At 41.8% G+C, this 16,508-nt stretch overlaps 1 protein-coding gene across 1 annotated transcript in view; it reads right to left on the bottom strand.

The window, feature by feature from the left end:
- NDUFS4 (NADH:ubiquinone oxidoreductase subunit S4) overlaps positions 1–16,508 on the bottom strand; it is a 67,714-nt gene that overhangs the window by 679 nt on the left and 50,527 nt on the right. Inside the window, exons 3-4 of the mRNA XM_014527904.2 lie at positions 12,911–13,083; positions 2,913–2,986 (exon numbers count right to left, since the gene is read on the bottom strand). Coding sequence (XP_014383390.1) covers positions 2,913–2,986; positions 12,911–13,083 — 247 coding nt within the window. The remainder of the gene's footprint in view (positions 1–2,912; positions 2,987–12,910; positions 13,084–16,508) is intronic.

Here is a 16,508-nt window from a genome sequence, read left to right as displayed (position 1 = left end):
AAAGAGAAACAGTACTGCAGACAAAAATATAGGTAACAAAGGGAAAAGGGGTGTGGGGTGTACTTGGATTTAAATCTCCAGGCCTGCTTGCCTCTACCACACAGAATATGAAGGCTTAAGATCAAGTCTTCACATAATATTGCACCATTATAAACTACAATTAGATTGATTGAGATCATGCCTTAAGTGAAACCTCTTTATGGATACTATCTCGATTTAAGCTTAGCTTCTATGGACTTAACTGACATTAGCAAGATTACACGTGCAACTTAAACTCAAAACAAGCAAGTATGTTCACAGAGTTATGAACTGTTTTAGTTTGACTCATTTAAAAATCACACCTTAAGTTCAATTAGTGCAGCTTCTATATTAAAAAGGGCTTTAACCCTGCAATCCTAGGCATGGCATTCATGACTACTCCAATTAATCCCTACTGCCACGAAGGCACATAAACTAGTCAACAGTCTTCCACACTGAACCACTGTGCAAGTTAAGTATCTTATACAAGTCTGCTAACTAAAAGAAGGTCAAGACATAGATAATGACTTGGAGGAGATGAGTATAAACTTATTACACATGAGGGTTGGACCTCAGTACGAGTCTCATATATTGCACGTATTAAGAAGCAAATAACTTGGCAGCTATACAACAATGTTGCCATTAAAGGCATTGCCAGGATCTACCACAGTAATGCCATTACTGTTTACTCAGAACTTTACGGGAGCAGTGCTGCATGTATAAACTACGTCCAGAGGGATGTAAAGATAGCATGTTGATTTCTAGTAGAAAAAACTGCATTTTAAAAACTTTTTCTGATATTGCATTTTGCATACCCCAGGGAAATGGGGTATGCAAAGTTTCTGGTCATTAGTTTAGTTTATTTTTTAATGCAATGCATTACTATAGTCTACTTTCAGAAACAAATAAAATGGAGCAGTTTGGCAACTTGGTTGTTTTCACACTAACTTATCCCCTTTGAGATGCACTAACTCCTGACAAAATAGTTCATAAGTGAAAACAGTTTAATGGCCATTTCCTAGTTTCCTGGGTGGGTGCACATCAGAAGCCACCACATGATTTGGCACAACGGGATCCGATTGGGGTTTCTGTTCCTGAACAGCTTAAGACTGAAATTAGTCCTGAGTTTGTAGGCTGTGATAAAGTGCACTGGCAGAGCACTTCCGAGAAGCTTGCACCCTTTTTCATTATACAGTACTTGGCTTTTAGCCAGTGCTATTAATTCCTCATTCTATGAGTACTAAATTTCCTTTCTTTAAAAGAATTAGCATGAAAAGGATAAAGAAATACAGAGGGGTACTTGTATTGACACAAAAAGGGCTGTCAACATTCATATGATATTCTAGATTTGAGAGAGGGAAATATTAAAATGCAAAGTGAACAGTTCAGAATGTATTCTGGCACTTCCGTAAATTAAAAATAATTGGGAAAAAAAAAGCTTTGCCTTGGTAGTTCACAGAACTTTTTCCAATGTTGAACAAAACAACTTAAAAAAAAAAAAGAGGTAAGTGCAACTGCAATGGACATGTTTAAGAAAAAAAGGTTCTACTTCACACTTGTTACGGTGAATGTTACTTAAAATGGCTTGTTGGAAAATGAAGGCCCAAGGGCATTTTTACATGTGCTCTGAGGGGGGGGGGGGAGCTTTAGAGTGGCTCCGAGAGCTGCTTTAATTTAAATGCTCACAGCACTTCAAAATGGCAGCAGGGGTGCTTTAACTAAAGCTCAATGAACAAGCCCCTGCCACCACTTGGAAGTGCGGGGATGCTGATGCATGAGACGCAGAGCCTGCTGGAGGCGCGCTAATTAGCATGCTCTAGCAGGCTCTATTAATCAAGTCTGCTCCTATGTGCTGTAATTACAGCGCATTGGAGCAGCCTCTCCGCACGTCTACAGACACCCTAAAGTTTCAGCAATGACTTAAATGTGTGTTTAATGTTACGCGCAAACAGTCTTTTTGACTGCTTTTGTATTAAAATTCAAATAGACTAATATTAAATGAATAGAGATATTTTCATTCTTAATAGTTTCTACTGTATGGATTCCAGAATTCAGAACCAAGTCTCTAGACTCCTTGTCAGGTGCCTAAGAAGAATTAAGTGGCCCAAAACCCACACGCTAAGCAGAGTTTGTCAAAAGGAAGTATAAAGCACAAGGACTGCCTGAAATCCTGCACCTTCCACAAAACTGAGGTGCCCAAAATCCAGATTTAGAGCCAGATCTCTTAACCTCTTTCTGAGGGTAGATACCTACAATTACTGTTTCAAAGAAATAGGCAGAGCTCACTCTTCTCTTTTAAGGAAAATAAAAAACCCAACAGATGCTGGAATCGGATGTGGTGATGCTGCTCATCTTTATACAATAGCTTAGTGGTTAGGGTACTTGCTCAGAAGTAGGGATCTAGGCTCAAATGCCCCCTCCAGCTAAGAAGATTCAAACCTACATCTTCTACCTTGCAGAAGAGGAATGTTTTAACCCACAGGTTACAGACATGGTTGGGTGGTGGCACTCTCCACCCATCCTGTTGAATTGGGGCCAGAGCACAGCTAAAACTGCAAGATTCATAAGGCCTTGCAAAGCACAAGAAACAGTACAGTCCTGTAGCTAGCGGTTTGGCACCCACATGAGAGAATGAATGTGCAAATGAGCTCTGGATTCCAGACCCTCACTCTAAGAACTGTTTCTCTATTTCATGTTAAACAATAATTTATAAAGATAATTTTGAGCCATTAAAAACCAAACAACAAACAGCAATGGAAATATTTATTATTAAATAACCTCCAACCTGTACTTTCTTTGGTGCAACTTTTCTTCCAAATGCTAAGATCACGTTATCTCAATTAAATTAATGCTACCACAAATATTGGCACAATCAAGACCACTCAGATACGTACCATTTTTTTCAGCAAAGGCAATTGCATCTTCTTTTGTAGAGAAAGTTAGGACCATGTTGGACAAAGGATCAGCCCTGTAAAAAACACAGTGTAGTTTTTAATACAAAATAAAAATGTAACGTTAAGTATTCTGTAATATCTGTAGCTTAGGATCTCATGCAGTCCGAGTTTAAATAAAATAGTAACAAAATGCACTATCCCCACAGATCTCAGCCATACACAATACTTTTACTTTTTTTGTACTGACATGGACTCTATCATATGCAGAATTTTCTGTCTGTATTTTGAATACAATCTGCATTAAAACTTGTTCAGAAACAGATATTTTTAAATGCTAAATCTTTGCAAATACTTAATATGTGCTGAATATGTAATAAGCAATTAAAACCCTTCAACAAACTGATTTCTAAAGCTGTCTACAAAGGGCACAATGTTTGTGGTGGATGGGGATAGTAAATGTGGTAAGAAGAGAGCAAGGTGACCAGAAGACTGTCCTTTACCTATCAGTCTTGTCAGGCTGTATCTTGAAGAAGAGAAAGCACAACACCAAAGCAAGTAGGCAAGGAATTATTAGACAGAGAATGGAGAATACCTGAGCCATCCTAAAATCTAGAAGAATCTGAAAATTGAAAGTTATGCTTGCAATGACCTCCACCAGGCTGCACTGGACTGTATGCCTTTAGCATATGAGCTTCATGGAGCCCAAGAAGTCTTGAAGCCTGCTTGGGGTTCTGTAGAAGGTCCTAAGGGTTGATAAAAGTGTTTCAGGACAACAGGAAAAGGCCTCCTAGTAGTGCTCCTTCCCTTAGGCAAAATCTTGATTTGGGGAGAAGATTGATCTGCAGGTGCTGAGGAGTAAGGTGGTATTTGGTGAACTTACTTACAGAGTGAAGCTCCTTGAACAATGGTAAAGTGCCAGTCCTACAGACCTGTAGAACAGGGCCACCCAGAACTTCCTTTCCTTGTCCTTTCTCATCCTGGACTTGAAGGACCTAGAGATGGCCCTACAATTTACTTGCTTGGGATACAAGACTCTTACACAATAAAAGCAATGCAATACACCAATGTGATGCTGGGGTCAGTGGGAGACTTAACTGACAGCAACACTGCTGAACATATGTACTTGTAGAGTACACTCTTGAAAAGGGTGGTAGAATGAATAAAAGAGGCGTCTTCAGCTCTTCAGAAGGGAAGAGTCACCATGGAGTAAAATCCTAAAATAGCAGAACCTTGTGGTGCAGCAAAAATACAATTTTTGGCAGCAGGTAGAGGGATAAGGGTGGAGGACACAGAGTTGGTGAACTTCCAACTACAGCCTGAGGGTTAAAGCCTTCTCCTTTCATTCCCAAGAAAAAACAATTAAATGAAAGAGAGAATATATTATACTAAAAAAGAAATGGGTATGCTAAAAAGGATAATAGTGAAAAAAGTGAGCCAGAAAAAAGGCTTTGTGTTAAGGTCCACAGAGAAGGCTGACACAGAATGTTTAGTCTTCAGCAAGGCAGTTGAAAGGAACCAAGTAGGAGGCACCCACCATGCTCTATCCCCTCAGTGCAGGAGTCTGAGGAAGGGTGGAGTACACATTATGGGATAGTAAGGCATGATAACTAGGGGTGTGCAAAGTGGGCCGTATTCGATTTGGATTCAGCCCGATTCAGGGGACAGCGATTCAGTTAGTTGATTTGGATCACTGTCCCGATTCGATTCGGCCAAATCTGAATATTTGATGCCGATTTCAAGAATCAGCGCGATTTGGCCACAGACACAGCTTTAAATGTTTTTTCTACGTACCTTGAGGTACCAGATGTGGCTCGTGAACACTGAGATGGTGGGGCAGATGGAACGTACCCCAGGAGTGTGGGAGGCCCCCTACATGCTCGGCAGTGGACCTGGAAGTGGATGGGAAGTACTTCTGGTTCACTTCTGGGTCCACCGCCAAGCGTGCAGGGGACACCCCCCCAGTTTGGCAATCGGCCGCAGGGGGACCCCGGGTGCCCCCCCAGACCCAGGAGGCACCAGTTGCTGAGCCGGGGGGTGGGGTCCCCTGTGTGCTCCATGGCAGACCCGGAAGTGGACCGTAAGTGCTTCTGGTTCACTTTCAGGTCCACCATCGAGTGCACTGGGGGACCCCCCCCCCCCCCACTCCCGTGGGACGCTCCATCCGCCCCCCCATGTTGTTCAGGATCCGCCTGGTACCTTGAGGTATGTAGAAAAAACATATAAAGCTATGTCTATGTCTGAATCATCGAATCACTCCAAATCTCTCTGAATTGATTTGGAGGGTTCCAATTTGATTGAGAGAGATTAAAGGGTCTCCTGATTTGGAGATTCGGCCACTGAATCAGGCCAAATGGAACCAGCAACCGAAGCTTCACACAGCCCTAATGATAACACCCATAAGGAGAATGTGTGGACAAATGCTCAAAAGAGAAGAGACTCCACAAATCATTAAGACAGAACTTCTCAGATTGGAAAGGACTTCTTATACAGGCACTCCTCACTTAACGACTGAGTTCCGTTCCTGCAACTGGGTCGTTAAGCGAATTGGTTGATAAGCGAGGAGCCGCCCCTTGATACTACGTGCCTTGGCTTGAGATGCGCGCTGCCGTTTCCACGACCAAAGTTCTCGTACTTACGACCAGTTCTCACTGGTCGTAAGTGCACACGGTCGTTAAACAGGTAGGTCATTAAGTGAGGAGTACCTGTATTAATATGGCAAACAAAATACTGAGGTCTAACTGATAGCATGACCACAACCAGGAGCCGCCCCTTGATACTACGTGCCTTGGCTTGAGATGCGCGCTGCCGTTTCCACGACCAAAGTTCTCGTACTTACGACCAGTTCTCACTGGTCGTAAGTGCACACGGTCGTTAAACAGGTAGGTCATTAAGTGAGGAGTACCTGTATTAATATGGCAAACAAAATACTGAGGTCTAACTGATAGCATGACCACAACCCATTGGGGGAAGGGGAAGATGAGGGTGGAGGAAGCCTTGGACCACTAAACCAAGCGTCACCCACAAGAACAGCCCAGTCTAGACCGACGACGATCAGAACAAATACCCAGGTAAGCAACAGGGGCCCGGGTAGTACTAGGATTAGGGGGGCAGTGCATGCATCTTCAGGAGGCCTCAAATGCCTCTACACTAATGCTCGTAGTATGGAGAACAAGCAGGAGGAACTTACCCTCCTGCTAGCTAACACCAACCCAGACATAGTGGGGCTCACCGAAATGTGCTGGGATCCAACGCATGACTGGGCAGTGAATATCAAGGGCTATAGGCTGTACAGGAGGGATAGGACAGGGAGGAAAGGTGGGAGTGTAGCACTCTACATCAAGGAGAAATACACATCCTCAATGAGTAGCACTGGGTCAGAGGAGGGGCACACTGAAGTGCTCTGGGTTAGAATACAAGGAGGTCTAGCGGAAAGGGACTTAACGGTGGGGGTCTACTACAGACCACCCAACCAAGGGGAAGTGCTAGACCGTGAATTCTTAAATCAGCTCACAGAGGCAGTTAGGTCAAAGGACATGGTCTGGTCATCATGGGTGACCTAAACTTTCCAGACATCTGCTGGGAAGAGCAGTCAGCCAGGTCTGACCGCTCATGTAGGTTCCTAGCTGAGATATAGGATCGCCACCTAACCCAGGAGATGCACAGCCCCACCAGGGGAGACGCCTTGTTGGATCTGGTCCTGGCCATGGGCGACGACCTGGGTCTGCGGGTGCTTGACCATCTGGGCAACAGTGATCATGGCCTACTGGAATTCACCATTCAGCGCAAGGTGGCAAAGGCCTGCAGCAAGGCAGCAGCTCTGGACTTCAGGAGGGCAGATTTCAATGAGGTAAGAAGAACAGTTGGGGAGACACTGAGGTCCCCGAGGGGAGGGGAGTTGGGTGTCCAAAAGAGTGGTCATTCCTTAAGGAGTCAATCATCCAAGCCCAAAGGGAGGTAATCCCAACATGGATCAAAGGGAGCAAGAGGGCGCAAAAGCCCCCATGGCTCACCAAAAGCATCCGGGAACTTCTCCTAGCTAAAAAGGAGGCGTACACCCAATGGAAGGGAGAGGCCATCAACACAAAGGACTATACCTGTGTTGCTCGGGACTGTAGGGGGGTGGTCAGGAAGGCCAAGGCAGAGATGGAACTGAGATTAGCTATCCAGATCAAGGACAACAAGAAGTCCTTTTTTAAATCCATAGGGGGTAAAAAGAAGGTACCGGGTAATGTGGGGCTTCTACAGGACACACTAGGTAATATGGTCGTCACCAGAAAGCAAAGCTAACCTATTTAACAATTTCTTTGCCCCCATTTTTCTGAGCAGAGACTGGGTCATCCCCCCCCACTGGGACCCCTGTAGGCCCCAGGGGAGGTGCACCCAGGCCTAGGGTCAGAGAGGACCTACTCAGGGAACTTCTGGAGGGACTGGACATATTTAAATCAGCAGGTCTTGACGATCTCCACCCCAGAGTGCTGAGGGAATTAGCATAGGTCATTGCGGGACCCCTGGCACGGCTTTATGAGCACTCATGGTGCTCTGGCGATGTGCCGGAGGACAGGAAAAGGGCCAATGTGGTCCCCATTTTCAAAAAAGGGAGGAAGGAGGACCCAGGAAACTATAGGACAGTTACTCTTACCTCGGTCCTGGGTAAGCTTCTTGAGAGAATTATCCCGGTGCATGTCCACGAGGGGCCAGCCGGGGAGATTATGCTTAGGAGCAACCAACATGGGCTCACTAGAGGCAGGTCCTGTCAGACTAACCTGGTGGCCTTCTATGACCAGGTCACAAAACTCTTGGATGCACGTGTTGCGGTGGACATAGTTTTTTAATGAGAATGGGGTGAGAGACAGTGTCGAAGGCCTTCCTAAAGTCCAGAAAAACTAGGAGACTGTGGCATCGATACCTACACAGTCAGATGGGTCACTAATTGGCTGGAGGGCCGCACCCAGAGAGTGGTGGTGGACGGGTCTTATTCGACCTTGAGGGGTGTGGGCAGTGGGGTTCTGCAGGGCTCAGTCCTCGGGCCCGCACTGTTCAACATCTTCATCAGCAACTTGGACAAGGGGGTAAAAAGCACCCTGTTCAAATTCGCAGATGACATTAAGATGTGGGGAGAAGTAGGTACACTAGAAGGGAGGAATAGGCTGCAATCAGACCTGGACAGGTTACAGGAGTGGGCGAATGAGAACTGGATGGGTTTCAACACTGGTAAGCGCAGGGTACTGCACCTGGGGAGGAAGAACCAGCAGCATACCTACAGGCTGGGGAACTCCCTTCTCATCAGTGCAGAGGCAGAAAAGGATCTTGGAGTCTTTATTGATGCCAAAATGAACATGGGCCGACAGTGCGGGGACGCAGTCAGGAAGGCCAAGCGTACCTTGTCATGCATCCACGCACGCATCTCAAGCAGGTCTAAGGAGGTGATCCTCCCCTCTATGCGACATTGGTCAGGCCTCAGTTGGAGTACTGCGTCCAGTTCTGGGCGCCGCACTTCAGGAGGGATGTGGACAACATGGAGAGGGTCCAGAGAAGGGCCACCCGCATGATCAGGGGGCAGCAGACCCTACGAGGAGAGGCTAAGGGACCTGAACCTGTTCAGCTTCTACAAGGGAAGGCTGAGGGGGGGGGATCTAGTGGCCATTTACAAACTAGTCAGGGGGGACCAGCAGGCATTGGGAGAGTCCCTGTTCCCCTGAGCACTACCCGGAGTGATAAGAAATAACAGTCACAAGCTGGCAGAGGGTAGATTCAGGCTAGACATCAGGAGGCGCTACTTCACTGTCAGGGCAGCTAGGATCTGGAACCAACTTCCAAGAGAAGTGGTGCTGGCTCCTACCCTGAAGATCTTTAAAAGGAGGCTAGATGAACACCTTGCCAGGGTCGTTTGACCCCAGTACTCTTTCCTGCCACGGCAGGGGGTTGGACTTGATGATCTGCTCAGGTCCCTTCCAACCCCACCATCTGTGAAACTACGAAACCCAGATCAAAGAATCAAGTAATCCTGCAATATCCTGCAGGTTTGATCTTTGCTAGTCTCCTCAGTGATAAAAGCAACATAGCAGGCAAATTTTTGCCTGAATTACAAAAGTTTGTTCAGCACCAGATAAACATGAAGGATATTTGCCAGTATCCAGAAAATATGGAGATGGGGGCCCTATAAAGCAGATATACAACTGGTCTACCCTCTCTATTTTCTTTATACTAGCAATCTATCTAGTATAAACTAACACTTTCACTATTTCCATAACTATTACATGGCTAGATTTGTGAAAGTCAGGGAGTGACAATTAGAGTAAAATGAAACAACATGATACTGTCTGTAGAAAGCTTGGAAGCTAGATTATCATCAGTACTCATTTCTTACTGGCTATTACTACTCTGGGAATGCTCCCATACTTTTTTTTAAATACCAAAGTACACTCAAAAGGAAGACCAGTGTTCCTGTTACTTTCCAACTTCCTACTAAAAGAGTCAATAGATTCTTTATCCATTCACCAGAAATAAAAGTACTGTAAAGGAGCTGGGGTCAATTTAATGTGTGTGATGCAGGTTAGTGCCACATCTGATTATCTTCCACTGAAAAAACTGCACCCAAGAAATGAGGGGCTGTAAAGGACAAAAACTACCACAAGGTTGCAAGAAAGGTAGATAGATTTCTGATGAGAATCTCCCACTTTCTAACATGGGTACTCCAGGAAAAGAAGCTGGTTCCCATCTTCCCCTTTTGAGGTTACTGCTAGATATTGGGAATCCTTAAAATGGTTACAATTTTGCAGAAACTATAACAGGGAAGACGACAGAAGATATTTTAGGATGCTGAATAGCTATTTTAAGATAACTAATATCCAGTGACAGTTGTCAGAATTGTATAAAAATGTTACAGGTATGATTCAATTAAGAAAACCATGGACCCACTAGTGTTCATCAAGTATCAATTGTTTTAGAATGCACTGTGGTATTTTCTTTGTCAAAACATGGGAACAGCTCTTTCTAAACAAATCCATTTATGCACTCTTAAACCCGAAAATACAGCCGTTTATGGATTTTTTTTCACAAATAGTTATTCTAATTTAATTTGTACACTTACTGCAGAATAACAAAATCACAGACAACTTATTAGTAATATTCATCCATCTAAACAGATTATTTAGCTCAAATTTATACATTTGCTAAAAAGTTAAAGTTTGCATTTTTGGTTGAGGTCAAACAAAATTTCACTGGAAAATAATATAGGTAAGTAAGGCTGATTAGGGAAGTTGTTCAAATTTAAATCTTAACTACATGAGGTCTTACTAGCACCAGATAAAATATGATCATCTGCTGAAAGGTTTTACTAGAACACAGTTTAGCTGTTATATACTTGGGGATTTTTGGAGGGCACAAGGGATAGAGGAGGAAAATTGATAGTTTATCACTTAAATTGTTGATTTGAAAAAAAAAAAAACTCCATCATTATTTCATAAAAAACTGTTATTTATAGGAGTTCACTGGTTACATGGAGAAGTAGAGTTAGCCCAATATAAGATGAGGTTCCCCCCCAGTCAGCATGGAGGGAAAAAGTCGCTCATCTTATATCCATATAAAAAGAGGAGAGGGGAGCAGGCAGCTGTTTGTGGCTCTGACTCTGGTCCTGAGCCCAGGTCAGGGCCACAACCAGATGATAGCAGCCTCTTGCCTCCCCCCTGCACTTACTGTTGGGTGCATCTTAGCTCTGGCTTAGGTTGGGTTCCTTCCTGGGCACAGAGTACATGTAAACTTCCTCCCCTGCCTGGCCAATCAGTAGCGCCAACACTGCAGTATGACCAGGCAAGGGCTGAGCTTCCATGTGCTGTACTTGGGGACAAAGCCGCTCAAGCATCATCTGACAGTAACAGTGAGGCTGGGGAATGAGGGGGAAGAGGCAGAAACTACAGAGAGCAGGGTGGGAAGAGGCAGACACTGGGGTCAGTAGGGGTAGAAGAGGAAGAGACTGGGGGGGTGGGGAATGCAGCTGGCAGAGGGTGCAGCAAAGATGCAGGAGGAAGAAGTGGACGGGGCACTGGCAAAGGCGGCCATTTAACCCTCCCAGGCACTGCTTTCCCTGCTGTAGCAGTGGGGGAAGCAGGGAGGATTCAAGACAAACCTCCAGTACTTAGATTCTGTACCTGGAAAATTATAACAAATTTATAAGTTTTCCATGCGTACACTCTAATTATTGGTGGGTTGTCTTATATTTAGGATCATCTTGTATTTGACTAAATATGGTATGTTACTAAAACTTCATGCCTTTGAATGCATATCTAATACGTATTGGAGATGAAAGAATGAATAATCTGGGGAACTATTTGAAATCTTTAGTGCATTCATAGGTGTGAAATTTCAAAGTAAATGACAAAGCAGCATATTTTAATACAAATCAGTTTCTCCTCTATCTGCTGATAGGTCAATTTAAAATTATGATTTTTTTTTCCTGCAACAATGGCACCCATGAACTTTTATAGGATTTAGTCATATTATTTCTTGTATGGAAACAAAATAGCAAAAAAACAAAAACCTGAGCTCAGGATTTCTCTCCCCACCATAACAAATACTTGTTTAAAATGCATTTATTTCTAAAACTACTTCTGAGACACTATTTTCATGAGCATATATTTTCAACTACAAAACCAATGCTATTTCATGTCATTTAAAAGGAAAAAATATACTGATAAAGAGGTCAAGTTTCATTTGTTTTAGTCTCAAGCTCTAATGCATTAAAAAATAACAGCAGGGAAAAGTGTGTTTTTGTGTTTAAGGGTTTCACTATACTCTTTTCAGTGTTTGGAAAAAAAATGTTGGAATGATTACAATACTGAAATAAGATTTTCCTGAGCAGGTACTTTTCAGAAAGTCTGGCAAATGATAATTCAGCATTAAATTACGACACCATCAGGATAAGAGTGACAAATCTGCAAAATCAATGGAAATCATGACTGTTTATTAAATCATTTGCAGAATGCTATAACTAACCTACTAGGCCAAAGACAATGATACTGTCTGTTTTCATTCATGCAATTTTTATTTTAAGAAACATCTTAAACATACTAAATCCATCAATATGTCAGTTGTGAGACATGGGTAAGATATGCAAGAATGTATGACTAAAAAAAAAAAAAAAAGACTGCTTATAAGCTAAGTACCTTTTTGAAGTTAAAGCAAATGAAAATGGACAGTTAGTACGGGTTTAGTCCTAGATGTAACTTAATGGCCCTCAAGTAATGCTGCGATGCAATACACACACACACACACACACACAAGCCTTGAGTTTTGGGTCATGTCTAAGTTAGATGAAGAAAGTCAAAACATTTTCCCCCAAACCTTTGTAGCTAAGGGTGTTGTCCTCTATATCTGAACTTGAACTTATGTTGACAGCAATGTATACAGCAATTTAGTTTCAGACATGCTTTCATGGTCTAAACCAGGGGTGAGCAAATTCTGGCCCACTGGGGAATTCTATCTGGCCCATGATGAGTTCCTCAGCCCTAGCCTACCTGTCCTGCTCCCTGCCCACCTGTGGCCCTATCTCACCCCCCTGCCCAAGTGTGCCCTGCCTGTGGATGTCCCAGGTCAGTCTAATGGAGACCCCCATGTCTACCTATTCCACACTTCCCACAGCCATGGGGGATCATGGATGGTCTTTATGGAGATCCCTCCCTCCATCCAGTGCCTCCGGTGGTGGGTGTGAGGTGGGAGGGGCCCAGGCCAGATAGGATCAATTGTACCCTTGTTCTACTGTGCCAGCTCAGGTCAGCAACCCCCCAATCCTTGGCCCGCAATAGCTCACCAAAATTCCTTCCAGCCAAAACAACTTCCCATTCCTGGTTTAAACTATTACCATGATTACATTGATCCATTTATTGTAAATGCTGTGAAGTACAACTACATTTGCATAGAAAACATAATTGCAAAGAAAAATCTGTACAGTTAAGTGACTTAAAAAATAACAATTTCAAGTTTAAAAATTCAGTTAGACTCACGTAGAGGCCCAACCCATCAAAGGGTTTTCCCAGCGCTCCCTGGTATCAAATTCCATCTTCCATTTCTTGGTGTTGTTAACACCAGCCTGCATGGCATTACGTGCTGGAACAAAAATTTGGACTTTTCTGGTTTTGATGTGTTCCTCTGGGACACCAGTTAAAGCAGTGATATCCTGCAAAAAGGAAATAAATGCATCATGCTTAAAAAAAGTTTATGAAAAAACATAGTATAATTTATCAGTATTCACTACCTCAATAAAATTTGTCTCATTTATATTAGAAGTATATTTTTATTGTAAGAAGAAAGGACTCTTAAGATATAAATTTGTCTTTCCTCTCTGACTAATGAACTAAAGTTTCTGAGATCATGACTCATTTCACTGAATCTGTTATATTTGACATTTTTTGATTGGGACGTTTCTTCTTGATGCTTCTGTACTTTGATTTGCTAATATTCCAGAACTATGTTTTCATAAAGGTAAAATTCTGCAGAATCCTTCTAACATAAGTCTTAGTGAAAGAGTTTAGTGGAAGACTAGTAGAGCCTGTCTTGTGAGCTGTTATTATATACAACAGCAAAGGATCACATAGTTAAAAAAGACCATGAAGACACTCGGAAAGTTTAATAGAAAACAAATGTAAAATTGGGGGTGGGGGTGAAATCAAAAATCTATACGTGAGGCAGACACCATTGACAGTAATTTTTCCTGATAAAATTGAAATGAACTTTCTTTCTTTAAAAACTAAACAGCAATTACATATAATTAGCTTGTCAACTCATCTTTGTAGGATGACACCTACTAAAGAGAGTAAAAATGGATCATCAAATACTTCCTCTAAAGATGCAGAAGCAAGCCAACTAAGTACTTGTGACTCCAGCAAATACATGTACACTTCAGGCCAACAGAAGCTTCACGGACTCTATTTTTCCTTGCCTTTCTCCAAGAAAAATACTAATTTGGTGAAGGTCCAGAAATACGCAGTTAATGTTCAGACATATTGAACTAATCTTGCCAGTGATGACATGACTTGAATTGAAGAGGCAAACAATTTTAACCAAACATTTTGGTTTTTACAAGTCTCTAGCTACCAACTTTACAGGATTTTGTCTGGTGGCAAACTTAAAAGCTCTTGATGCTGTCACCAGATCATCCCTCAAAATGAGGCATGTTTCCTTTTTTGTTTCACTTCATAAAATAAACTTGGAGAGATCAATTTGTCAGAATTGCACTGGGGAGTGAGTGTGAAATGCTTGTCCTGCATTATAAGTAAAACAGAGAGAAAAAAGACAAAAAAGGAAGGGCGAGGGGGAGAGAGAGAGAAAAAAGAAAACACAGGAAGTTTTCAGCTCATAAAATTTGAATTCAGACTACCTAAAGCAAACTGTCAAAATATTTTAACAATTTAATCATAAATGTTTTCCTTAAGCCTAAGTAATGTTTATTTTTAATACCAGTCTAGCCATGATATGAAAAAAAGAAACACCACAGATTACACAAATATTGCAACACATACACAAAACACATCCTGACAGACAGGCGTTTTTGACTGCTGCTGAAGTCTCAAACCACAATTTAAGAGAAATATTTTAAAGTTAGGGGGTTTTTTTATGTTGGCAAGCACTGTCGTGCTTAACACAATACTTTTTCACCTGCAGTAAAAAGCAGGTGTGGTTTTACTGTTATGGCTTGTCTGTTGTTTATAAAAACTGACTAGGAAATTATTATATACATAATCACAGACATACTGGTGCAAGTATGTATGGGTAAAATATAGTTAATAGAATTAAATATTTTAGTTGATGAAACGAGTTTTGGAATGATTCTGCTGCATGCAAAGGTTGTTACAAATGCATCCAATTTGTGAGCATCAAAAGTAATCAAAGAATGGTGACACTGGAAATAAGAAATGAAACAAAATGACTTGAGAAAGTGTTTGTTAATGCAGTGTCTACAGTTAAAATGTTTTGAATTCCTCAACACAAAAATGTTGTAATGTTACCTATTAGAGGAATTTTTACATGTCAACAGCCTTAACATCCCTCAGTCTGAAACTCCACCAAAATGGGAGCATGACACATAATTTTAACACAGCTTCATAGCAAGTTTGATTAAAAATGACACTAACCTGCTCCTGAAACACACTAAGCGTTGGACTTGTAAGTTACTTGTAATGAAGAAGTGTCTAGACTAATTCATCTGCCAACCCCCCCACCAAAAAACCCCCAAACAGAATATCATAGTATAAGTTTTATGCACTCAATTGGCTCTAAATCATATAATTAACTTTATTAGTAGCATGGGATACATCCCATGAAGATCTTTTAAGTGAAAATAAAAACTGGCTGTTTAAAGACATTAAAATAATTACATGATGTTGCCAGCCCTTCGTACTTTTGATTCATTATAGCTAACGTTTCCATGCCTTCTGGGAACACAGCAATTGTTTATTGATATCTTCCCCCAGTTTAAAGTTGGCAATTGAACAGACAGTTGTTAGGACAATGAGTTTCTGGATTTTCAAGCCCACAAGTCGTCCTGACATAGAATCACTGTTTTTGCTTGCAGTAGACATGTAAGGTACTGTAGCATAGCTGAGCTGTTGCCAAAGATATGGAATAAAAAGGCTTGGCATCTATCACATACTTGACACCTAAAGAGCACAGAAGCTCTAAAATTCCTATTCCCTGTAGGCACACTCTTAGTCTAGACAAACTGATTTCTCACACTTTTAAAATGCATTACAACACTCTATTGTGATCATTTCATCCACACAGCTCCAGCTAGTGACAGAAGAACCTGTGCTTTAAGCGACATTTCAATGGGCTAAAGCTCCCGTTCCAAGATTCCATTAAAACAATATAATACTTGAAAAGAACTATGCTGCACTAAGTTGAACTCTTTACTGTGTCTTCAGTGCTTTGTTCTGAGTTCAAGTTCTCATTGAAACTACCTGTGAACCAACTTTCCAAAACAAAGATGTTTTTGACAGCTATTTTCAATTTGTTCTTTTTAAATATTGCGCTTCTGACTGATGTTTGCTTTAGTATCTGAATACTAAAATGCATGTTTGACATCATGTACTAAGATTTTTAAATAACGTTTATATATTAAACTTAAAAAGATTTAAATAACCTGTAAACAGATTGCCTACTGCTTGAAATTAAACAGTTTAGCAAAAGTACTTCACATTTTAGTTGACGTAAATTAGGTTACCATGCAAAAATATTCTGGGATGTTGTAGTTCATGAAGATGATTTTGAAAAGAGTAATTTCTAAAGATGATCAGTTTAGCAACATGCTGCAACAAGTTCCAACAAACTGAGACAAATTATATTGTTTTAAGCCTGTCAACAGAATTTAAAAAATTACGAAGTAAAATCATTTTTAGATTTGTGGTATTTTAGCTTCTGTAATAGTGAGAATCCTGGCAAAGCCAGGGTGTTGAATACTTGCAAGATTTTCTACCACTCTTCCCAAAAGAGGGTGGGAGGTAGAAGACAGACACTTCACACAAAACCATACCTGTAGTACATAGTTTCAAGATCAATGAATGTAGGTTTCAGCATGATGGTGGGCTACTTCATTTCGCGTGGTAG

The sequence above is a fragment of the Alligator sinensis genome, unplaced genomic scaffold, assembly GCF_000455745.1.
Source record: "Alligator sinensis unplaced genomic scaffold, ASM45574v1 scaffold573_1, whole genome shotgun sequence".
NCBI lineage: Eukaryota > Metazoa > Chordata > Crocodylia > Alligatoridae > Alligator > Alligator sinensis.
The sequence above is the reverse complement of the archived record's forward strand: the minus strand, read 5'-3'. Positions and strand labels throughout refer to the sequence as shown.